This window comes from Dipodomys merriami, unplaced genomic scaffold (assembly GCF_024711535.1).
Source record: "Dipodomys merriami isolate MVZ:Mamm:240054 unplaced genomic scaffold, mDipMer1.0.p SCAF_12, whole genome shotgun sequence".
Taxonomy (NCBI): Eukaryota; Metazoa; Chordata; class Mammalia; order Rodentia; family Heteromyidae; genus Dipodomys; species Dipodomys merriami.
The window spans coordinates 17,978,991-18,004,074 of NW_027202493.1; the positions used below are offsets into that span (position 1 = coordinate 17,978,991).

General features: G+C 36.8%; 2 protein-coding genes across 8 annotated transcripts in view; one reads left to right on the forward strand and one right to left on the reverse strand.

Moving 5' to 3' along the window:
* Positions 1-1,681: 1,681 nt before the first annotated feature.
* On the reverse strand, positions 1,682-20,407 carry Cnot7 (CCR4-NOT transcription complex subunit 7). 6 transcript variants are annotated; one of them, XM_070016300.1, is made up of 8 exons: positions 20,242-20,407; positions 18,815-18,921; positions 18,106-18,315; positions 15,884-16,077; positions 9,753-9,914; positions 7,492-7,636; positions 5,072-5,182; positions 1,682-3,316 (listed from the first exon to the last, which is right to left on the reverse strand). In XM_070016300.1, the coding sequence occupies exons 3-8, from the start codon at positions 18,220-18,222 to the stop codon at positions 3,188-3,190; spliced, it is 858 nt and encodes a 285-aa protein (XP_069872401.1). In that variant the 5' UTR covers positions 18,223-18,315; positions 18,815-18,921; positions 20,242-20,407; the 3' UTR covers positions 1,682-3,187. The 6 variants fall into 6 exon arrangements, with proteins under 6 accessions (XP_069872401.1, XP_069872400.1, XP_069872403.1 ...); XM_070016299.1 differs by lacking the exon at positions 18,815-18,921; XM_070016302.1 differs by lacking the exon at positions 18,815-18,921 and having other exon boundaries at positions 1,682-3,076; positions 5,058-5,182.
* Positions 20,408-20,458: 51 nt separating this feature from the next.
* The window catches only part of Vps37a (VPS37A subunit of ESCRT-I), a 29,209-nt gene continuing 24,583 nt past the window's right edge, over positions 20,459-25,084 (forward strand). Inside the window, exon 1 of one of the 2 annotated variants that reach the window (XM_070016310.1) lies at positions 20,459-20,945. In XM_070016310.1, the coding sequence (XP_069872411.1) occupies positions 20,818-20,945 (128 nt within the window). In that variant the 5' untranslated portion in view covers positions 20,459-20,817. The remainder of the gene's footprint in view (positions 20,946-25,084) is intronic. The other variant, XM_070016309.1, reaches the window with a different exon arrangement.

The following is a 25,084-nucleotide window of genomic DNA, read 5'->3' on the forward strand; positions in this document are numbered from 1 at the left end:
ATGCCTGTAGGCATGAATATAGAAATCTTTCCGGAAGTTTTCAGTTTCACAGGAAGCTCTGAGACAAGTATGTTTTTTCCTTTCTTAAAGTCCCTTGAAAATGTCAGAATAAGTAATTAATAGCTCACAACCTCTATCCTCTTATGCAAGCAAATATGATAATCTGGACAGCATTAATACAGACAAATCACTTGCAGTCCTTTCTCACCAAACAGTGAAAGCAGAAACAAAACTGGCAACAAGTGTCCAGGGAGCTCTGATATTCTTGTCCATAGCCAGCAATCAGTAACCATGTATAACTGCTAGGAAATGTTTTGATGTTCTTGTCCACAGCCAGCAATCAGTATTCATGTATAACTGAAAGGAAATGTTTAAGACTATCTTCTAGTTGGCTTATTTCAACTAGTATCAATTAGATTTCATTAGTGAAGTCGAATTGATTTTGAGCTCTGGATTATGCTACATGGTTTGGGTTTTTTTTTTTTAATCAATGTGTAGGGGTCTCTTAAAATATACCTTTAACATCTTGTCCTAATCATACATTTATTGTGTGAAAGTTGAATATTTAGAAAAAAAAGCCTCTAACACTGATTTTGGAATCATATGTAAATGTGTTGAAATGCTTTAAAAATACACTTTAGGTAAAAGGCAGAGTCATTTTCTTAAAAAAGCCAAGTACTTTGCATTAGGACACAGGAAAAACACCTGGGGGCATCTCAGGATTATCCTTAAGGAAAAAGAAAATAATCCTGCCTCTATATACCTAAAAGCACACCATTCCTATAGGCCACAGTCTCACTCTTACTGGATTTAACTGGTGCAGATGAATGGCTCAGAAACAAAGACATCCAAAACTGAGAACTTATTATGTCCCTGAATGTCATAAAATGTCACTTTTAGGACAGAAACCAAAACTGATACAAGTTATGAAAATCAACTGTGGCTATTATAAAGACAAACTATAATTCTAATTTCTTAGGAATGAAAATGAAAATAAACTTGGCTTTTTCATGTAGTTTAAAAGCCACAGTAAGTTACCCCAAATATATCTATTACTTTATAAGTCTCAGAATAAATGCATTTATAGAAAGGAGAAATGTAACTTTTTTTTGTGGGGGGGGGCGCGGGGGGAGGAGTCCGGTCGTGGGGCCTGAACTCTGGGCCTGGGCGCTGTCCCTCAGCTCTTCAGCTCAAGGCTAGTGCTCTACCACTGGAGCCACAGCACCACTTCCGGCTTTTTTTTTTTCTTCTGCTTATGTGGTGCTGAGGAATCAAACCCAGGGCCTCAAGCATGCAAGGCACTGAGCCACCTTCCCAGCCCCTTTCTCTTTCTTCTGTTGTGGTATGGGCTATTAAGATTAAATTCAAGGCCTTGAAGGCAAATGCTAGGCCAGGCAAATGCTCTACCACTCTATACTCCTATCCCTTGGTGTCCATGTAGCTCATGTTGAGCATGAACTTGAGATTTTACTGCTTCCACTGCCCAGTGTGCTGGCAATGTGGTTTGTAATCTATCTTAGTCCTCATAAACAAAAATTAACCATCACTGTTGAAATGCAGAAAGTACAGAAATTCTTAACCCCCAACCATTCATGAAGTTACTGAGTTCTGTTTTGTTGCCCAAATACAAGTATTTCATATTCTTCTAATATTTCTAAAAGAAAAATCACCAGCCAACATATAAGAAAACATTTCTGAAGCCTTTATTTACAAAAGCTTTAAAAACAAATACCCTCTGTTTTTTCAAATAATGTTCTGTTTAAAAAGGACCACCCAGTACAGCATTGTAATATCATGAATATAATAAAGAATGTACAAGGGAAACAAACTAATCTTGCTAACATCTGGAGATTTGCTAATATTACTAATATTACTGATTGAAGTGTAGATAACACATTATGACTTGTAGTCCATCACTTCAAGGTAGACTTAATGATTATCATAAAGTCTTCCTACACATGCTCTGGCCTGGTCACATATTCTGCCTGGCTAAATATTTCACAGTCTCTTGTCAATATATATAAAATAGATTGTAAAGATATACACAAAAAAATAAACAAGCATTACACTCCTCAGGTAACTATTAGCTATATAAGTGTATGTATATATATATATATATATATATATATTGTATTTTGTTGTTTTGCACCAAATCTCTCCATTATTTTTGTAGCTATGAAAGCACAAATTTTGACTCTTAATTTGATAAATTTGATATAAAATATACCTAAAAACTTGTTATCTTTGGACTTCAATGAAATTGATTTGTATAATCAACAAATCAAGAACATCATAAGTATGGCTATAAAATAAAAAAAGATAATGAAGGTAAGCAGTTATAGAATAAAGAAACCGAATAAAGGAAATGTAGTATCATAAAATAACTGTAGCTTCAACATCTTGAATGCCAGTTTCCTGGTAGATACTAAATGTCCAATCACAAGGGCCTTTTCCTGAAGGGTGTAAAGCTGGTTTGAAAGTTCTTCAGTCACAAAGCAGCCTACACATGCCAATTAGAAATGACAGACATGAGATGTGCTTGGAAGATTAAACACTACATACATAGACAGTAGTCACTAAGCTCCTCAGTAGTTCCTTGTCTTTTGGTTGTTGTTAATCTTGCTGAATCAACCGTTTGCACAATACAAGTGCTATATTCTGTAGGTCAAAAACAAGCAAATACTGTATAAAATTGGCAGATGGTCATTTTCCCAGCTAAGAGCAAGAAAAACCACAATTTCTGATAAAACAGAGGATTGGAATCACTCTCTAAAGTGCAAAATTGATGGTCCATACTTTCAAATACTTAAAAACTCCTGCAGAATGGAAGGGAAAGACATGAAACAGGGAAATAAATTACAGGCGATACTAATTAATTTAGGAATGGGGGAAGGGGACAAGCTCAAGTAGGCAGTTTATCAAATTATTTAGTATGATGATTTCCCCACTCTGTCACACATACTTTCTAACACATATATTAAATTAAGGCCAAATTTAACCTGAATGTACTTCTATTCATTAAGTTCTGAGATAGAATCAGTCATACTTCGTACTGAAAGGCAGAAAATAAAATGTGCTATGAAAGGGGGAGAAAAGATATTGTATATCGTTAAGGAATTCAACCAGAGATAAAACCTATATACAAGCATGTGTGTAGCTCAAGTAAAAATAAAAGAACTATTTCATGTCATGACTGCTTGTTGGCTTCCTCTTCATATGCATTCCCTGTGCCATTCTGTACATAGGATGAACCAGAACCAAGGCCATACAAATGACCACAATATTTGGCATCATCAATGTGATCTTCAAAGAACATCTAGAAAGAAAATTTTGAAGGAAAAAAAAATTTTAACCAACAAGTAAATTTCACAATGAAAGTATTGACTGTTCTTAGCTATAGTGACAACTTTTTTCTGTTATTTCTTCGAAACCACACACTGATATTTAACAAATAAAGACTGATGTCTTCAACAAGTAAAAAGCTTAAAAGAAATCAAATGAAAAAAGTATAAATGCTTATCTTTCTCATTAATATTTATATCACTTTTATGAGGATTTGTGAGTATGGGAAAAAGGGCATACAGTTCAGCTCATTAAATTATTAATACTCAGCAGAATGAAAGAATAGCCAAAAATGGGAAACAAAGAAGGCTTTTAGGTTGCCTTTCTATCTGCCAGGCTAAGGGGTGACAAGAAATAAACGCTAAACATGTCATGGATAATAACATCTGAACAGTCACACTACATTATTGTCCTTGAAGAAAGAAAAACAAAAGTATTAAATGAGTGCCAGAAATCCACCATTATTAATTACTGAAGCATTTTAAAAATGCAAAGGTGAAAAATCCAAGAGTGTCTTAGTTTTATAATTTTATACTGGGAAGGAGTATAAAAGATATAAAATCACTTGAGTCAAAATAGATTATGCTTTCTATTATTTATATTTCTACAAAAATGTTAAGTTCCTGGTTGCTTCCAAGTAATTCAAGAAAACATACTCAGAAGAATTCAACGTTTCAACAATCACTTAATTTTTAAAAAAACAAAACTATTCTATATCAAGTGTTTTGCAATAAGTAAAGCTCTTGCTATATGCAAAAGTTCTATTTTGTTTTTTCACAACCAGTTTTCTTTTATGAAGTATACTTGTACATTTTTAATTACATAGTCTAAAAGTCAACTTATTAAATTTCATTCTTCCACACATAATTTTATATTTGAGGTACATGACTTCTATCTTTTGTAACTTTAGAAAGGACTTCACAATATGGATTCTGATTCAATTACTATTCTATCTTTATTTATTGGAATCAACGACTACATTTTCTGCTTTAGAATCCAAAATAACTTCTAAGGCTCAATCCAGTCCACAGCACAGATTGCTTTTTAAATCTTCAAAGCATTAACACTAACTAGCATGAACAAATAAAATTTTTTTATTAGACTAAAATCTAAGGAAAGGACAAGTTAGGGGAAATTTAACATATTAATTTCCTGATTTGGCAGAAAACACTGCTGAATCTTAAGAGCAAACTCTGGAGTGCTACTGGTAACATGTTTCATTTAGATAAAAGTTATCGGAAGTGGCACTGTAGGTCAAGTGGTAGAGCGCTTGCCTTGAGCTGAAGAGCTGAGGGACAGTGCTCAGGCCCAGAGTTCAAGACCCACAACCGACAAAAAAAAAAAAAAAAAGTTATTAGCCTCTGGTCTGTTTCCTCACATGAAAATTAACATGGTTGGGTTTACATGATGTCTACAGAAGTTTAAATTTTTACTTTTGGGTGGTACTGGTTTGCACTCACTACTGCCAGGCAAGCCTTCTGCTACTTAAGTAACACCCTCCATCCTTTAAATTTATTTATTTACTCCAGCAAGGATGTATTTTTTCCTTTCTGAATTATTTTTCAAGATTACTCTTGAATACTTTTTATTCAAGTATAGTAGATGTGACTTACATAGGACTTCTAATTATATATTGACTTAACATGTTTTTATTGCCCCAAACTTTTGCCATCAGATTTTTTTTAATGTTTTCTACACAACCAAGAAAAAGATACTGATATCTCCATACTTCTCTCATTTTGAAAAAGGCCATTCCTGTAAGTAATGAATCAGATCCTGCCTGATGTTGTGGTCCTATCCTTTCCAGCTCCAACTGTTCAGCAACTTCCTGTAATCCACCCTAGAAGAAACAGAAATTGATTGTCAAAGGGAGAAGTACTTTAGTACCTGAAGAATTCATATATCAAAAACTTGGACACTGGCCAAAATATGAAGAAACTATAATATGTAAAGACAAACTGAAAAGGATGGGGAGAAGAGAATATTACTAATGCGTGAGAAGCCTATGATTAATTTATTGGAAAATGAGATCCTAATTGGAAAAGTTGGTCTTCATCATATTTTTTAGGCATGTGTCAGGTGCATAACCTTAGTAAAAATACAAGGTAAGATCATGTTATAAGGTGTACTCAAAGTCTATTAATCCAGTAATCATTACAAAACTTTCTTTTGTATTTTCTTAGATTTCCACCAATTCATTTCTGAAATATTTTGTTTACACAATTTTGAAAAAACAGTAAGTAATCAAATCATTAAGAAATCTACTACGAGAGGGTGAATTTGATTGGAATACATCATAAACATGTAGAAATGCAACAATGAAATCTCCCTCTGTCTAATATAAGAAGAAAGAAATGGTAAAAGAGAAAAAACATAAGGAGAGAGGGAACAAGAAAATGGGGAGAGGCACACTCCAACAACAAAATAAGATAGTAAAATTCCTTTTTAAATTCCAAAACCTCTTCTAGCAAACCTTCCCTTCATGACATAACAGCTTTCCATAATGCTTTGCACAGCAGTTTCTCCTGTACTAAAAACAGCATAAAGTTTAGGTATCATTAGCATCTGTTTAGGAGAACAAGAAAGAACATAATGGAATGGTGTGATTGACTATAGTTCACAAAACCTATAGCTTTGCTATTCTAAACTTGAATATAGTAGCCCACACAGGACAGAATCTTAAGCTTTCATATTGTTAGACATCTCAAATTTTGATACTTAATTCTTGACAACTGTTATTGTTCAGACCCACTAATTTTATAAAATGTTTACAAAGCCAGACTGAAACATGGAAGACCTTAGTCACAGTATTGAAAGGCAGTCATGAGGAAGAAAGGTAACCCAAGTCCCTAGCGTATTAAGGACAGTCTACTACAAGGTCATATGCTGGAAGTCTTCAAAATATACAGAATCCTATTACTTTCAGCTCAAACTATCACCATGTTGGTCATATCAAGTTTGTTCAAGGCAAACAAACTTTGTACTTCTCATAAGTTTTAGTAATTTTTAGTTTACTTCTTAAAAAAAGTTTCCTTATTCAATACCAGGCTCTGGTGGGCTCATGCCTGTAATCCTTAGGTACTCAGAAGGCTGAGATCTGAGGATCGAGGTTCAAAACCAGAGTGGGCAGGAAAAGTCCGCGAGACTCTTATCTCCAATTAACCACCATAAAACCAAGTGGCCCTGTGGCTCAAGTGGTAGAGCGCTCACCTTGAGCTGAAGACCTGAGGGACTGTGCCCAGGCCCCAGAGTTCAAGCCCTATGACCGACCAGAGAAAAAAAAGTTTCCTTATTCAGTACCCCTATTGTTTCTTTTTGCTTTCTGTCTTTCTACCATTTCCTGTAAGTAAATTTCACTCGTTTTCTAAATCTTGTTAAGGAGAATACTTGATTAACTTCAGTGTGAACAGAAGGAGGAACAACATAACTATAAAACAATCACACTGCCTCAGGGGAACAACAAACTATAAAACAATCACATTGCCTCAATGTGTTAATCAGTCAAGCAATAAATGAAATAAAGCCACTATATTCCCAGCAGTCTATGGTAACATAGTCCTCAATGCTCCTTTAGTTTAACTTGAATTAGTGTTCCAAAGTAAAAAGATGAAATTCATGTTCATGCAATGCAGAATGTAAGCTACTGTCTAGGTGTGACCGACATTCTCTAAAGCATTTCCTCCTAACGAAGTTCACATATTTTGTGAAGATTTTAATTATGCAATTTCGCCCTAGAAACATTGTTTCATTAGAAATGACAGAAAAAAAAATCTCTAATCAATAAAAAAAAAAAAAAAAACCTCTTTCCCTTACACCTGAATGTATTATATCTGCCCACTGCTCACTTATGTGTAGGAAAGTAAGAACTGTGTGTATGAGTGCCCCACTAGTCCTCACATTTCTGTTTTGGATCATGATTTGTAAACTGGAAAACAGTAACAAAAATTTGGTCTGTAGAATGACTTTCGTTAAAAACTTTTTTCCAAGATAATAAATTATACAAGAAAAAGAATCAAAAGGTCAAATATGATTGCATTTAGTATAATATTGCATTTACATATATGGCTTCAAGTCTCTGTACCTACAACTCTGTCGGTCATTTCATTCAGTGTTTGACTATAGATGTTATTACTTAAAAGCCTTACTTACTTTGAGATTTTTGCAGCTCTTCATGAGGTATTTCACATCATAAATGACTGGAAAAAACAATCGAAGGATCTCAAAGAAGTCAAGTTCTTCTTCTGGCAAGTTAGAGTTGGTCAGGATTTTGATTAAATAGCCAAAGTCATAACCGCTAAAAAAGATATAGAATACAGAAGACACATCAATACCATAGAATGAAAAACTAAGTTTCTTCCCACATATAGAAAAAGAAGGAATTAACAACAGAAAGGGCACATAACAGATAAAAAAGTATTTTAAGAATTCTAAAAGGAAAACGCTTTCTGCTCACAGATAATGCCAAAATTTTATCACCAGATCGATCAGAGACCTAAATACACAGACCAACCCAAGCCTGTATCACTAAAATACTATTTTACTGGTGATTAAACAGAGAATTCCAAGGAGAGCAAAAACCTAAACAATGGATCAAAAAACTTCTGTCCATGGAAACAGGCATAAACATAACTGGAAAACTGGATGAAAAATATCAAAAGCTAGCAAGAAAATTCTCTTCAGAGGGTAAAAATAATGAAGTTCTTGTCATCTTTTTAAAGAGGTAATATTTCCACAGACCAGAGTTAAGTACCTAACAAAAATATTTTCCTTTTCCTTGAATGACTTAACTATATTCTCTGCCCTTTCAATTGTTTCTATGGTGTTATTTGAAGCAACATTATTAATAAAAAAGTAACACTTCAAAGAAATGAACATGGATAATAAGACACAAACTCTCTCAAATCAAGATTTCTTGTCATTTATTGTCTATCAACCTCCAATCCTATACCAATTATTCCTTTTCTTTAGCTAGCTTTCTGTTAAGGGGCTTTGGTTGCAAGCCTGCCATGAAGACCCCAGCTTCCAGAGGATTTCTTAGGTAATACACTGTTAGCTTATAATACACTTCAAACTAGAAAGATTGTTTTCTCCATTGATTCAAAGGGCAGTGATATACTTAAAATCTTTTGATCCCTTACATATAGTTGGAATTTAAATATCTAGATACAAATACTGAAATATGTAGGTATATAGATATTTAATATTTATAGTTTAGGACTAATTTTTTAAATTTGTAAACTTTAATAAAGAAAATGAAACCTATGGAAAATATTCAGTCATATTTAGTGGAATAAATCTTGTCATGGTAAAAATTTAAATATAACATGGCCCAATCTAAACTCCAAGAACATATGAACCCTCTCTGGTTTTATTCATCTTAATACCCCCAAGGCCTAGCACATAGTATTTTCTTATATTTTTTGATGAAAAGAATTCCTATCCCTTAGATAGTAAAAGAATATGTCTTCTCGTTTTGTATCTTCATGAATAGGAACATAAAAAGAACTGGAAAAAAATGTTCCTTAACAGAGATTTAATTCTTGACTCCTACATACAAGTGGAGATCAGAGAGAGAAGATAAGTGAGAATTTGTACATTCAGTACCTTCATATCAAAACTTAACTGCTTAGTATTACATCAGACTTTACAACAGGAAGAGTCCCTTTCTATTATTCCACAAGGCATGGGTGACAATCTAAAGGGTGCAGGAGATTTATATTGTTTTAAAAAATATTTCCAAGGTCTCTTTTTAGTTCCAAACCATCCATTTAGCTTGCTTACATAGGAAAATGTTTTCTCATGCCTGGAAGTCTTGTTAAACAACCCTGAGTTAATCTCCTTTCTAAAATTTCTCCTAAAGCAGGCACCTAGAATTTACTGTGTATAAAATACTAGATGCTTTGAGTATGTTATTATTGACTATTAAAATAATTCTGCAAGTTATTTCTTCTATAGAAAGTCTTTATCACTCTAGGTAAAGCAAATGAAATCCACCCACAGCATTTATTCTTTTGTTTTTCTTCATAGCACTTTCCACTATCAAACAAAGCATAATATACACATTACTTTTTATTTTTTCCTGGTTGTGGGGCCTGACCTCTGAGCCTAGGCACTGTCCCTCAGCTCTTCAGCTCAAGGCTAGTGCTCTACCATTTGAGCTACAGCACCACTTCCAGCTTTTTCTGCTTATGTAGAACTGAGGAATCCAACCCAGGGCCTCATGCATGCAAGGCAAGCAAGGCAAGCAAGGCAAGCAAGGCAAGGCAAGCACTCTACCACTGGGCCACCTTCCCAGCCCACATTAGTTTATTTTTAAAAAGCTATTTACTCTCTAGAATTTGAACTCCATGAAGGTAAGTCTTTTAGTCTGTTTTGTTCATGGCTTGATTCTTAGAATCATATCTTTTTACCTATGAAATGATAACCATTTGACCCCTTCACAGAGGACCACTCCTGAAGTCATAAGAAGTTCTGCAAAGTATTGGGTCTCAATTCCTTCCTCTTCATGTTTTTTAAACTGGATACCTGATGTTGTTAGTAGCTCTATAGAATCCTGAGCATACATGTCCTCCCTGGCAGGAGAAACAGAAAGATAACATTCAAAAGTGCCATTACTTCAAACAGTTTTTTTCTCCCATTTATTATCTACAACTACAATGCCAGGAATAAGACAAGGACTGGCTTGGGTCCAACTGTTGCAATGTTTTACATCTATGCAAAGAAAACATTCAATGGTGAGACTAATGGGAAGATTTTAACCTTTACTATCAACTCAATTCCAGTAACCATCTATATATTACATAAATTCAACTGGGCTTGAAAAAGAGGTATTCTACTCACCAGAACTACTACTGCAAAGTGATACACGTTCTTTTCAAGGGCTTTCAGTTTCTGCAGCCATTCTAATGCTGGCAGATGGAGCTGCAGCCATAGCTACGAGGGACTATGCCCATCTCTCAAGCTCTCAGCAGAAGCAGGAAGAAGGCACCAAAGGGAAACATCTTGTGTGACTGAGTTAAATTGCATTCAATCTCAAAGAAAAAGATGCCCCCTCTCACAAATGTCAGGCCTTTCAAATGGCTCCAACAAGCAATAAACTGTTTAATTTTCTCTTCCAACTCCCTTAATCCTAGAAGATTTTCTACCAAAGCCAAGTCACAAAATCTTAATATAAATCAGCCCTTCAGAAAGCCATCTCTAATTTTCCAAGCATAAATACATAGGTATTCAAAGACTGAATTTTAAAAAGTTACAAAACCATAGTTATATCTGTAAAATAGCAAAGTTAACCACTGAAAAGCTTAACAGAGGAAACAAGAACTTTAAGTCAAAATTTCCTCTGAAAAATCCTCTAGAAAATAAATCCAATACAAGTTTCTGGTTTTGTTTGTCCAGTTAAACAACATATATTGACTCTGCTATATTAAACATATTACCTTAAACAACAATAATTTCTTTCACTTATCAGGTCCCAATGCTCACGGAATATGTTTCAACAACTAACCGAAGGTCAAAGGAATTTTCTCCAGGTTCACATTACTCAGTCATATGTTCAATTTCTTCTGATTTTATGCCATCACATTATACATCAATGAAGTATAACAGGAAGTGTGGTACTTAAATCAGTATTTCCCAAACTTGCCCAATGATTATCATCCAGAAAACTTACCAAAAATATGGATTTCCAGGTCCCATTGAAGTCCCAGACCTATTGAATCACAATTCCCAGGTGAGGCCTGGATGAGCACCTCAAACATTTTTATAATCAAGTTTGGTAAACAAAAGATATGTGTACCATTATTTCTTTCTCTTTTTTTCTGGAGAGTAACATACCTTAATTCAGCTAAATCTGTGTGCTCTCATCTAAATTTTGTGGAACTGAGTATTTTATAATTCCATACCGATCTCATGTTTTGTAATAGCCAGCTCATGAAAAAGACAAAGTTGGAAAACCCATGTAGGCAGGTTAAATCTCCAAATAGGATGAAGAAAACTTCCTGTGGTAATGGAAACCTCATTATTGTTACGAGTCAATTCTCCAGTAGACTATCCTTCTCTGATGATATCCATTTCAAGTTTTAAGCCTTTTCACTATTCTTTCCTCAGCCTCAAAAATCCTATTATATTTCAGTGTTACCACTGAAATAGTTAAGACTTAGTCAATAACATAACTAAAGATAAAACTACTAAAATTTAATATAGTAAGATAGCTATCTGTAGTAACTGAGCATTAAAGAAAAGCATGTACAAATCTCTAGTTTCCCAAAGAGCAAAGATAAATGGCTATCTTTCTCACCTAATAACCTGAGATAGAAACTAATAATAAACACTAGTCAGTAAATGTATTGAAATAACCTTTCTACCAATATAAACTTAGCCTACTAGAAAAATTCAGATTTCTAAACCTATAGCTTCTACCCAATTTCAAACTATTCCCAGCTCAACTTATACCTAAAGAGTTTATAAAATGTCTTCTCAATTAAGTTTACTTTCCCAGTTTCCTTTATATTAGCTTTCTTAAAAATATAAATGCCAATATACTCAAAATATCTACTAAAAATTAGTTAAAATACATAAAACTTGAAATAGTCCATGTATACAGATTAGCTAAACTTATTTAATTCATTCATTCATGCAAAAATGCTCCAAATATGAACAGGCTATGAAAGACAAAAATAAAATGATTTGTAATAAATACTTTCAATACTAGCTTACAGAGTAATCAACTAAAAATAAAACATTCTCACAAGTCAAATTAGCAAACTTTTCCAAATATGCTAATACCTGCTACATAGATAAGTGAACTAGGGCTTATTTTCATCAATGAACATAATTTTACAGAAAACAAAAATCCTCATTTTCCTATTTCTCAATAAGTACATATATCAAGAACTTTGAAAACACCCACATCCTTTGAATGAAGCCTAAAAATATTTACATCTTTGGATAGAGATCTCTATTTCCAATAAAGTCCCCTATGTGGTGGCTAAAGACATGGATACTTGTTGACTTACAATGAGGTCATGTACCAATTAACCTACAATGAGTTAAACATAATGTAGGGAAAATGCATGTAATCCACTCAACCTAAAGAACATTATGGCTTAGCAGCACAGTACACTATTAGCCATAATTTTATGGCTGTAAGATGCTATTTGCTGTTACCCCAAACTCCAGTATCTATTGCTAGCCAGGGAAAAGATCAAAATTCAAAGTCTGGTTTCTCCTGAATGTATTCTACTTTTGCATCATTGTAAAGTAAAAATTATTACATCTTAAATCAAAGACCATCTATATACGAGAGTCACTAAACTGTACTAGCAGTCATCTCTTTACTGTACAGGCATGTTATTATTTTTTATAACCAGAACAAGTCAAAAACTATCACTGAACGTGCTTCATATGTCAAATCCTCAAGTTATTATGGTGTTATGTTCTCTTCATATCAAAAAATCCACAGGCTTCAATGTTGATGAATCTACACTGGCCAGCTGAAGTGTTTAACTCACAAATCTTAATATCCAAGTAGATCAGGAAGAAAAAAAGAATAGTGTAACAATTACGACAAATTTTAGCTTACATATCTATCACAGTAGTAGCCAAGCACAGCACTGTGCGTCTAGATTCAATCTTTACATACTATTATTAGTAAGTCAACAAGCACAATGGGCCGGGCGCTGGTGGCTCACACCTGTAATCCTAGCTACTCAGGAGGCTGAGATCTGAGGATCTCGGTTCAAAGCCAGCCCAGGCAGGAGAGACCGTGAGACTCCTATCTCCAATAAACCACCAGAAAACCGGAAGTGGCGCTGTAGCTCAAGTGGTAGAGCGCTCGCCTTGAGCTGAAGAGCTGAGGGACAGCGCCCAGGCCCAGAGTTCAAGTCCCACGACCGACAAAAAAAAAAACAAGCACAATGGAAAGGAACAAAACTTTCCATAGCTTTAAAATAAATGTAAAAAGTTGTTGCCAAGCTCACAGTAAGTATCGTAACAACAGTAATTCAAATTATCAAGGAAAGTGAAAAGTAAAAGAACATTCTACATAGAAAACTTATTTATACAAAAATCCATTGATGGGCATTACAAATGACAGCTTGCTTCAAGATTCAAGAGATCTGAAGATGGCTTATCATCAAAACTAGTTAAGTAATATTATTTTGATCTCAGATGCTTTTGGCTGTATATATTCTGAGGTATCACTGTATAGTCATCTGAAATGTATTTTAAACACAAAAGCTTTCATCGTTTAAGTCTTTACAACTATATATGACAAACGAGAACTGGCAGTTACTTCTGTGATAGTTATAGTAAAATGTGAAAAAAAAACAGATGTATTTTAAATAGGAGCAATACTAACATGAACCAATGCAAAATCTGAATACACGTGTTCACTAACATAGCAGAAGGGAGTGATGGCAAACACTAAGTTATAATAGGCATGGCCAATTTTCCTCAACAATACACCCCTCGTGCTAGCACACTGGTTGATACATTGTTCTAGGCATTCAAATAAGTCAATTTTCATCTTTCTTCAGCATGTCCTAGATGTTGTTCATGATTTTATTTCTCCACATTAGGCAGTACTGGTTTTAATCTTCAGCTGGATAAACTTTATGTTTTTCACTATCCTGTTCTCTTTACTCTTTACTCATGTTCTAACATAAGTGAAAATTGTATTGAAACTTGGCAGTAAAATGCCACTTAAAGAGTGTACAAAGAGGCACTGTTATCAAACTAAAGATGATGGGAAAAAATGAAACTCAATTTTATCAAAACTGAGACTCTGATGGGTCATTAATATACTGAGATCACAACCATATCTTATAAAACACAATACAAAAACAACAAAAAAAGACAATGTTCTAATGATCAGTTTGGAAGAAAAAGAAACTTGAACAATGAAATGGTAACTAATGGAAGAGGCGATAAAAGATCCAAGGTAATTTTCACTGAGTTTCAGGCTTGGAGCATTTATAAAGGTTATCCACAATAGCAGAGATGAGTACTTTTTAGTCACTAAAAGGTCTGGAGAGTATGAATCTATTAATATGAGTCACACTGAACAGATGCAATTTTAAGTCCTGTGCCACTGCCACTGTTACCCTCCAAACTTACCTGCCCTACTCCTCTCATTATCTCTTAAGTGTTCAACAGTACAAATCTTACACTGGTGTTGCTAATAATTGCCCTGTTAACTTCTGTTACTATTAGATCACTTCTGTTACTATTAGATCACCTTTTGTTATATTTGATCATCTTATACAAACCACAGGCTCTCAAAACAGAAGAATACATCAATACTGCAACATAGTTACAATATAGTACATACTCTTCAACTGAAGTTTGTAAATAATCTGCCCTTGCCCCACACTAAACATACTTAACTTCCCCAACTGTAACAAAGAAATAGAAAAATGGAAACCAAGTTTAGACCCAGGGCTAGAATTAAGAATTCAGATTTTGACAGGTAAGAGATACCAGGTTCAAAGATGCTATTACTTTTTGGTAATAATTGTATAAAAATCTCTTTACAAAAAGGTAAATATCATAACAAAGAAGTCCATATTGGGCTGGGGAACAGCTGAGTGATGGCATGTTTGCCTTATCCAAGGCCCTGATTTTGATGCCCAGCTGCCTGCCCTTCTAACCATAAAAGGCCTTGAACAAAATGTTCAAAATATAAAATTAACATTCTATTATTATTTCTATCAAGAAACATTTTCAATATCCAAGATTTTGGTGCTGAGAATGCAGTTGAATGGTAGACTATTGTATGAAACCTTCGGTTCTAAAACAATAAAATCAGTTTTCAAACTTTCAGAAAAAGATGTGAGTCATATTTCAAAAACATCTCTAAAAGTAATGGAAGCATTTAAATTTAAAAAGTCCTTATAATGTCATTTTTGTCACATTAAAACACCCTAGTCTTTGGAAATTTTAGAATTAACAAATTTCTAGGATGATAGCAAATTCACTTAGAATTTCACAATATTGTAAGAACACCTCATTCACTGACTTTATTACATGTGGTTTTGGCCAAGCACCAATCATTCATTCATAAATAAAAATTAAAAAAAAAATGTTTAAATGCATCATATAATTCAGCTGACTCAAGAGATTCTTGTCAGTGCTGTATTATCATCAGTCATGTTTAAAGTGTGATTTTTTTTATTATCTCTCTGTCCTTAATTTTGTAAAATTATGCCTCTCCAAAAGCAAATGGAACCCAAAAGAGCAAACTAAAAATTATGATGATCCTCCCAAGCCAAAAAGGACATGTAATGTGGCTAATTTAACTGATAAAGTAAAAATTTCAGATTTGCTGAAAGGTGGCATATCTTTAGTGGAAGTTGGATGGCCTTATGGGGAAAATTCAATCAAGTATCCATAGCACATATAATACAGAACTCTATGCAGCCTGAACATTTGAGAACTTTGCTGATACCATATACCCATAAATACCCAGAGACAACTGTATTTTATGAAAACCAGTTTCTAAAATTAAAAAAAAAAAGGTTTGGGTTATGTATTTCCCACTTACGTCAAATTAAATTTAAAATTAAATTGCCAAGTTGAAGTTCCTGGAGGGTATTCTCCTTGCTCATTCATAAATGTCAGTCCTAGCTGAATTATCTTTAACAAGTCTACATTACACCGCAATAGTTGGTACTGATAGTCAGCATTGCTCCTGAATTCTCCAATGGGTCTCGCAACAACACCTGGAAACTCAGTGTCCTGCAAAAGAGTATTAAGATTCATTATTAATCAAGTAATCACAACCACAATCTATAAATTCCTAGTTTGTTTCAAGTCAAATAATCATGTTAGAAGCAATATCCTACACTGTTCATTCAGTTAAGAGTACTTTTCAACTAGGAAGAACATTGTAGAGCCATACTACTATATAAACTTAACGATCTTTTCTTAAAATCTCCTTCCTGTAGGATGCCATTACTATGAGAAATAAATGGTTAGTATGAATTTCTATAAGAAAAAAGACCCTCCCCTAAAAGAAAGAAACTAATTCCAGCTCTAATTATGGACAAGTTCCTTTATTAAATGGAATGTTGCCTACATATACTATTTATTTTTAAATCAGTTTTGAAGCTTGAACTCAGTGTTTTCAGTTTTTCTCAACCTGTTTGCTCACCAATGGTGCTCTACCACTTGAGCCATACTTCCAGCTAGCTTTTTGCTAGTTAACTGGGAGATGAAGTCTTCTGGACATTACTGCTTGGGCTGGCTTCAAACTTATCTTCCAGGTCTCAGCATCTTGGGTAGCTAGGATTATAAGTGTGAGCCACTGGTGCCCAGCCAAATAGTTATATTTTAATCAATCATCCTGTCCTTCCCAAAGAAGCATATTTATTTTCATTTGCATTAAAACCAGTTTAATACTATAATTCAAACAACAGTTCAGAAAAAAAAAACTAAGTTTCAAATAAGAAACAGAAAAATTAAAACTTTCTTAAATGCATTCCAGCTCCACATAACAACCAAGTACTGGATACTGTATATTATTATACTAGGGTTGAGATAACAACCAATTACTAGACACTGTATCTTATTATACTAGGGTTGAGATGGAAAAGGATGTGTAAGACACTAACCCCTTGATTTATGGAGTTAATAATCCAGTGGATCTAGAAAACAGTAAGAGTAGCTGCAAGAGACACACAAAATACAATAGTAAAGCAGAAAAATTGTTAATTGCATAAATAGTCCACGCCATTTCAAATAGCATGTACAAAAGCAGATTTGCTTAGCAATATAGTGTGTTCATGGAGCTCTTGTAAACTTCTTTCTTTTCTTCTGTGGTATTGAGGTTTGAATTCAGGACCTCATACTTGCTACAATACTGGAGTCTTGCTACAGCCCATTTTTGCTTTAGATTGTAGGAAGGTCTCATGCTTTTAACCAATACATTGCCTTGGACTACAATCCTCCCATCTCAGCCTTCCTCACAGCTGGGATGGCAAGCCATGCTGCTTATCTGTCAAGATGGGGTCTTGCTAGTTTTGACTGGATTAGCTTTGAACCTTAATGCTCCCAATCTTTGCTTCCTGAGTAGCTGGGATTATAGCTATGAATTAACATGTCTAAATTTTCTGCGATAATAAAAAAATTGCAGACCAACATGTGTCACAGAAAAATTATTTGAAAAGACATCCAGGAACTCCCCTGGCTGGTACAATTAGCTATCTTGAGCTTCTAAAAGAACTGAATTCATTCTTATAGGTAGGTCCTAAAGTATTGTTGAAATCAAGCAATTTCAAAGAACTTCAACATCAAACTGCATTCTGTAATCATCTCTGAACAGATAAAAAGTTTTTTAAACCATAAAAATGACCAAATCTCTCACTCAGCTGATACTGAAGGTATTCAATCATACAATGTCCTCAGCTTTCTGACAGCATCTTATCCACAGCAAAGTCCTGTCTTATAGAACTCTCAATAAAACTACTTGACAAAAGCCCAAATCCTAAAGTATTTCCTAATAATTTTCAAATACTATAATACTCTTTTAATGTTCTTCAAATGCTTCATAGTTCCCAACGTATTTTCCTTTACTGAAATGCATAATAAATCCAACTTGCCAAATTACAGATATGTTTAGGAGAGTCCTGGCTAAGTGAATACAAATTTTTTTTTCATGGTTAAATTAATACCCCAAAAAGTTAACTGAAAGGGTTGAATTCAAGACTTCTAAAATTCCACTCCACCCTTATAAGTAGCTTTTTAAAGATTTGGTCAAGTGCATACCATAGCAACATAATTATATTTTCGGATAACTTGACGGATTTTCTTCATCTCTTCATCCAGGTTACAAGCCCAAACTTCACAAATTCTTTGGCTATGATCTACAGTTGCTGCTGGCATAGTGAGAGATAAAGGAGTCTATATGCCAAGCATCAAAATATTATACTTGATTGAAGACTTACTTCATAAATATTTTATCCTTTATTAATGGACCTGTCAAAATAAAAACCATCTATATCATAAATCACACATAGAATTGTACTGGTAAAAACTCAAGAGTTACTTATTCAAAATGCATAATAAATAAAAACATCAACTTTTAGGAAGTTCCTTTTCCAAAATCAAATAACTAATCTGTAGGGGAAAAATTAGGACAAGTTCCTTTAATGTAACTTCAGTGTTACTTAAAAGTGTACTTTATGCATAAACACAAATCATTTTTTAAATAGTCTAAATAAGGACTGCTCCGAGTTCAAGTTACTTTCTCCACAAAAACTTCGTGAAAACCCACCCTTTTTCAGATAAAAATGAAATTAACAATATCAGCTGTTACTATGACAAATATAGTGCTTGTGTTTATTCTTCATTAACAAAACACTCAAAAACGTACAAAATCTATACTGGCATTTATTCAAACTAGACTGAAGGGAAGAAAACTTAAAAAAATTAAAATAAATTAATACTCCAACAAAATGTACACAGTGAGTCACACCTGTAATTCCAATTACTTGGAAGGCAGAGATCAGAAGTAAAGAGGTTCGAGGCCAGCCAGGCAAAAAGTTAGACTCCATCTCAATGAATGAGCCAGAGAGGTTGGTCCTAGATACAGGATGAAGTAGGTAGGAAGATGGAGGTCTGAGGCCCATCCAAGGCAAAAACATGAGAACCTACCTGAAAAATAACTAATGCAAAAAGGTCTGAGGACATGTCTCAAGTAACTATCTAGCAAGCCATGAGGCCAATTCCAAACCTTTGTGCCTCTTATAACAACAGCCGCAGAGAAAAGTAACAGCCTGCCACAGAAATCATTTGAATGTTCACAAATGCAGTAGGAAGAAAGGCACTAAGATGTTTGCATTAAAAAGTTTTGTTTCCGGCCAGGTACTGGTGGCTCAACCCTGTAATCCTAGCTACTCAGGAGGCTGAGATCAAAGTACAGGAGACTCTTCAATTAACCACCAGAAAACGGGAAGTGGCCCTGTGGCTCAAAGTGGTAGCGCGCTAGCCTTGAGCAAAAGAGCACAGGGACAGCAACCCAGGCCCCGAGTTCAAGCCCCACAACCGACCCCCCCCCCCCCGCAAAAAAAAAAAAGTTTTCCAACTTCCTAAAAATTAGGGCACTTCCACTGTTGATCAAATACATACATCGCGTTTTCTGGTCCACTGATACAAGGCTCATGGTATATAGTGATAACAGAAATCAAGAAACTGATTCTCAGGGAAATTTCAAAGCTTTCATTTGAAATGAATTAAAAACCCTTCAACTTCATAAAATTGTCATTAAGGTGGGGACGCCCGATTTCTCTTAAGATCAGGAATGAAAGGCGGTGCTAGGCACTCTTTTACAACCCTCCACACTTCGAAAAGACACTGCCGCTCAACACCTCTTTCCTCCTTCGCCTCGCTTTCTAGTGCATTCCAGAGCCGCCTTAAAGAGGCACCAGAGGCCTTTCCCTTACTTCGGTGGCATCTTCGCGGGCTTCCAAGGAAACAAGAAGTACTCATAGCATAGATAAGTCTATCCGCTGGCGGAGGGCCGGGGCGAAGGGACTGACTGGCGTTTGCCGGCGCCAGGTTGACCGCCAGGCACTGCCGGCTACAGACACCGGAGACACCGAGCCGCGGGACGCAGGCCACCGGCCCTCCACTCTCAATTTCCGTCCCACCGCGAAGGCCCAGGTACAAAGCCGTGGCGTCATCATCCCGCGCCGCGGGCTTGACAAGCCCTCGGCCCGTTACCCGCCCCCCTCGCCCGCGTCCGGGCCCTTTCCTCCGCCGGGGGCACCCCCGCAACCGCCGCCGCGCACACCCTCCGGCTCGTCGTTCCCGCCCCCACCCACGTTCCCCTCCCAGCCCTCGCCGCCCGCCCTCCCCGCGCCCCCCACCCCGGGCAGGTCAGCGGCACACGCCAAGATCTACTTGTGTCTCTGAGCTCGCGCTCCTCCTCTTCCTTCTCGCCATAGAGAAAGCACCTGGCGGCGGCGGCGGCGGGTGCCCCATAGACTCCTCTCACCCTTCCAGGGGAAAAGGGGGGAGCCGGAGCTACGCCGCCCCGTTCTACGCCGCCGCTCCTGTGCACGTCCGGGCCCAGGCGCCGGATGATGACGCAGCGCGCAGAGGGGGCGGAGCCAGGCGTAGGACGAGGCCAGGCGCGCAGGTGACGGACGCTGGGGTGGTGGAGCGCAGCCGGCTTACAGTCAGACTGGCTGGACGGTCTGGGGCGCCTGGGCCGCGAAGGGGAGGATCCGGGTTGCTGGTGTCCCGCCCGACAAGTTGCCCCTCTCCAGCTCTCTCCACTTCTATCATGGCCCCCCAAGCCCGGGGACCGGGAACCCGGCTAGCTTGGTAAAAGACGCCGCTGGCTCGCCCCGCCGCCCCCGGGCTCGGACCTTGGGTAGTTCAGGCCGCTCCTCGGTGGCTGGAGACCCGCCGGGCCGCCGCTGGGAGAAGCAGGCCCAGAGCTGGTAGGGCCTCGGGCCCGGGGACCCGAGGAGGATGAGCTGGCTCTTTCCCCTGACCAAGAGCGCCTCCTCCTCCGCAGCAGGGTCCCCCGCTGGTGGCCTCACCAGCCTCCAACAGCAGAAGCAGCGCTTGATCGAGTCCCTCCGGAACTCCCACTCCAGGTGACTGGTTGCTGCCGCTTCCTACGGGAGGGAAAAGTAGGGCGGGTGGGCGGGCTGCTTCTAACTACCCTCTCAGCCCCTCGGGCAGGCTCCCTCTCCAGCTGCCGTGTGTTTGGTGTTGATGGACTTCCCTCCGGGGAGGGTGTTGCTTTCCCCTTTCTACCTCCTGCTCGCTGTTTTCCTCCTGATCCTCCCCTACCTCCTGCCCCCCTCCCCCCGCCACTGACTGGCTTCACCTCTGCTATACCCCGATTTGCTCATCCCATCTGATACATCGCTTCCGACTGTAAATCTTTCTCAGTCTGTCCAGTATTCCTTTTAATCCCTGGCTTCCTCACTTTCTTCCCCCTGTGCCCACCTTGAATTGCAACTTTGACAGAACTGTTAAAATGTTACACTTGGCTAAAGAGACTTGGCGAACAGTAATTCCCCAAGTCTCACAAAGTGAAATACAAAAGTGTTGCAACCTCAAAGGAAAGTTTGCATCCAGAAATTCTACTCAAAGTGATAGTCCTTTTGAGCCTGTCATTAACATCTTCTTCCCTGTTCCAATCATCTCAATTCCCACTTCCTTAATCTTGGCTCCACCTTTAGGAATTGTTATTGTATGATCTGATTTTTCTATAAATTTTTCATTATAGTGTAGTCGTACTTGAACCGTTTTTAAATTCAAGTTATTTTCGACTGATTTTTACTATTAACGGCTTGCTGCAATCTTTTAAATTGTAAATATTTGTGGCTTCAAAAGTTTTAAGAAAATAAGAACTGCTTTTTTTTAATGTTCTGTGAGTTTTTACAGTTATATTTGACAATTTCCCAGCCTTTTATGTAAAGATGTTAAAGTATTCCTTTTTAAAGTAATCTTTTTGTGCTTCTAATAAATGTATCAGGAGATAACGAAATCGAGTAATTGTTATTGAGCAGATGTTTTATCTATTGTACATGGCTTTTTTTTTCTAGAGTTATCTACAATAGTTTAAAGTTAAATACATTGTTAAGAAAGTTCACTCTACAATCAATTTCACTAGAATCAGGCTTGTTACTGACTGAATTTAAGGTGGATTTTGGCTGTTAATCTCAACTTTGCTTTTAGAGGACTTTCAAAATGAAAAAAATGTGATCCTATGTACTCTGGAGTTGGTGATAGGATCAAAGGCCAAGGCTAGCCTAAGCAGTTAGTGAAACCTTATCTGGAAAACTGAAAGCAAATGCATTTGGGGGCGTGACTGAAGCCTTACTTAGTGTGTTAGAGGCCCTGAATTCATGCCCTAGTATTTAAAAAAAAAAAAAAAAAAAAGTGAAAAATTGTATGTTTTAACAGAAAAAAAGGGGCAGGCTATTATTGATCGCATCCATTTTTGGAAAGTTAAGTTTATACAGTTTTGAGGGTTTTGTTTTTCTCTTATTTTTCTCTACAAATACTTCAGAAGTGTAGTGGGGGGAAAATGTAATTGATATTTTCCTCAAGGAGGTCACTATTGATTCTCCCATAAGGAAAGATAGGATACAAGAGGAGAGAGCAACAAATTTACTTAGTGAAAGTTTAATATGACATTGTGAGTTTTAGAAACTAAAACCTAAAGATTCAGGAAAAACTGCTTACTTTTATGCTTAAGTTCAATAAGGAATGGACAGGGTATGATAGAACAGATGGTAGTCAACTGAGGTGGTTGAACATATGAAGGTGTGTTTAGATTCTTGGCTTTTCTGTAGCATTCCTTCTTCTCAAGTATATGTGGGATAGGATTCTCTGGAATGAGTATCTTCTAAGTAAACAGGAAGAGAGTGGCTTTTATTGGTTTTATGGTTTGCTTTGGGGGAGAGGAGTTTTATCTTCTTGGACCAACCTCAAAGAGGAGAAATTCTGCCGATGACTGCTTTGAAGGAAGAAAGGTGTTTAGCCAAAACCTAATCACATGCTTAGGTCTGGTATGAAAATGGAAACACTTAAATTTGTAGCCTGGACTCAAGTCCTGTATTGCCTGGGCAATAATTATGTTGGTACTCAATTTATCCCTAACACTTCTAACTTTATATGTAGAAGCATTACTTGTACTATTTCTTTAACTTCATGAAGGAGTTCATTTGATGAGTTTCTGTTGGTTTCCTATCTAGATCCATTTACTCTGACTTCTTTTTTTAAACTTTTATTGTAAAGATGCTGTACTGAGGATACTCTGACTTCTCTAGAGAGCATCTGTTTTGATCCCATTATTCTCTTTCTCCCCCAAAACTCCACAGAGCCACAAATTTAGTGGACATTGGGCTCTTTAAGCCCCAGGAAATTAATAATGGTTGTTTACATCAGTGATGATCTCAACACCACCTCCTATTGTCAAAAAATTTTGCTATCTGGGAGGTGGAGGAGGAAGTCTGAAGCTGCTTAAAACATTTCTCCATAGTAAAAAGAGTTGTCTGGGTGGAAAAACAGCTGGGAAAAAGAAATAATTGTCATATTTTAGATATTATTGTTACCTGGGACTCTACTGTTTAAATTTTTTTTTAATTTTTTATTTGTCAGTTGTAGGGCCTGAATTCAGGGTCTGGGTGCCGTCCCAGAGCTGTTTTGCTCAAGGCTAGTGCTCTACCACTTGGAGCCCTGAGCCACTTCCCGTTTTCTGGTGATTAATTGGAGATAAGGGTCACTTGGACTTTCTTGTCCCAGAAGGCTTTGAATTGCAATCCTCAAATCTCAGCCCCCCTCAGTAGATTGGATTAAAGGCATTAAGCCACCTGGCTTGCTTAGATCTTAAGCTGACTGATTCAAATGGTAGGGAAGGATAATGTTTTGGTGCTTAACCAACTCTGGAAATTCCCTTCCTCAAACTAGTGTAGTTTAAGTAAATAACTCTTCAGGGTTGAAAGCCACTTTATTCTAGTTGGTAATTATTTGTATTAGAGACTGTCCCAAGTGATTGTGCTTACCAATCCTGGTATGGTATGTAGTATTTCTCTGGATTGTAACTACAGTCAGAAAATATTAAAAACAGATGGTCTTAGTAGTGGCTTTTTTCTAAATAGGTCTCTCTTTTCTCACAATATGTAAATTATTTTCCTTTCTAATTTCCTTTTTCCTAAAGCAACATCTTGAAGCAGTGCTATGAGTAGTAACCATTATTTGTAATTAACTGTAAATTCAAAGTTAAAAAATAATAATCTTGGGCCTGGGAGGTGGCTCAGTGGTAGAGCGCTTGCCTTGCATGCATGAGGCCCTGGGTTCGATTCCTCAGCACCACATAAGCAAAAAGAAAAAAGCCGGAAGTGGCGCTGTGGCTCAAGTAGTGGAGCACTAGCCTTGAACTGAAGAGCTGAGGGACAGCGCCCAGGCCCAGCAAGCCTCACCACTGGATCAAAATAATAATAATAATAATAATAATAATAATAATAATAATAATAATTATCTTGTTTCTTTTTACCTGGATCTCGCAGATAAAGTACTTCGGTATTCATTTCAATAATTGCATGATAATTTTGGTGTTACTTCTATATTCAAGAGTGCTGTATCTAATTTTGGAGTTACAGTTTTGTATGTTTTTGGTTTGTTTTCCACTCTCTACACTAATACAGTCATAATGAAAGCTGCTTTGAGCAAGGAATCAAGTGATGCAGATATGTCATAAAATGGTGGCGTGTCCTTAGATGGTCATGTAACCTTTATATGCCTTGAGATCGCTGAACTGAGAATATTGACTTCCTAATCTCTTATTGCCATGCTCTATGGTGAAAGTTGATTCCTCAGGCTCATCAATATAATAGCACCCTAAATCCAGAACACAAAATGAACAAAAGCATCAATAAATGCATAGGGGAATAGAATCTATATAATAAAACTCCTGGATTCCAGTTCTGGTTTTGACACGTACTAGCTAAGCTTTGGCAAGATAATTCCTCTGATTTTCCAGTTTCCACCTGGAAATTTAGGGAGTTCCTGCATGTAAGATTTTGTTGTTGTTGTTTAGGGGGTGGGGGTGGGAGGGAGGGCAGAGGATAAGTAAGTCTTGGGCTTGCTTTGCACTTGCTTTCCCACTGAAGTACTTTCCTAGCTTGAATGTAGGATTTTGATGTTTACATAAATGCTTGGGTGCATGGTATTTGAGATTAAACTTTATGGAACATAGCAGGCGCTGGTAGCTCACATC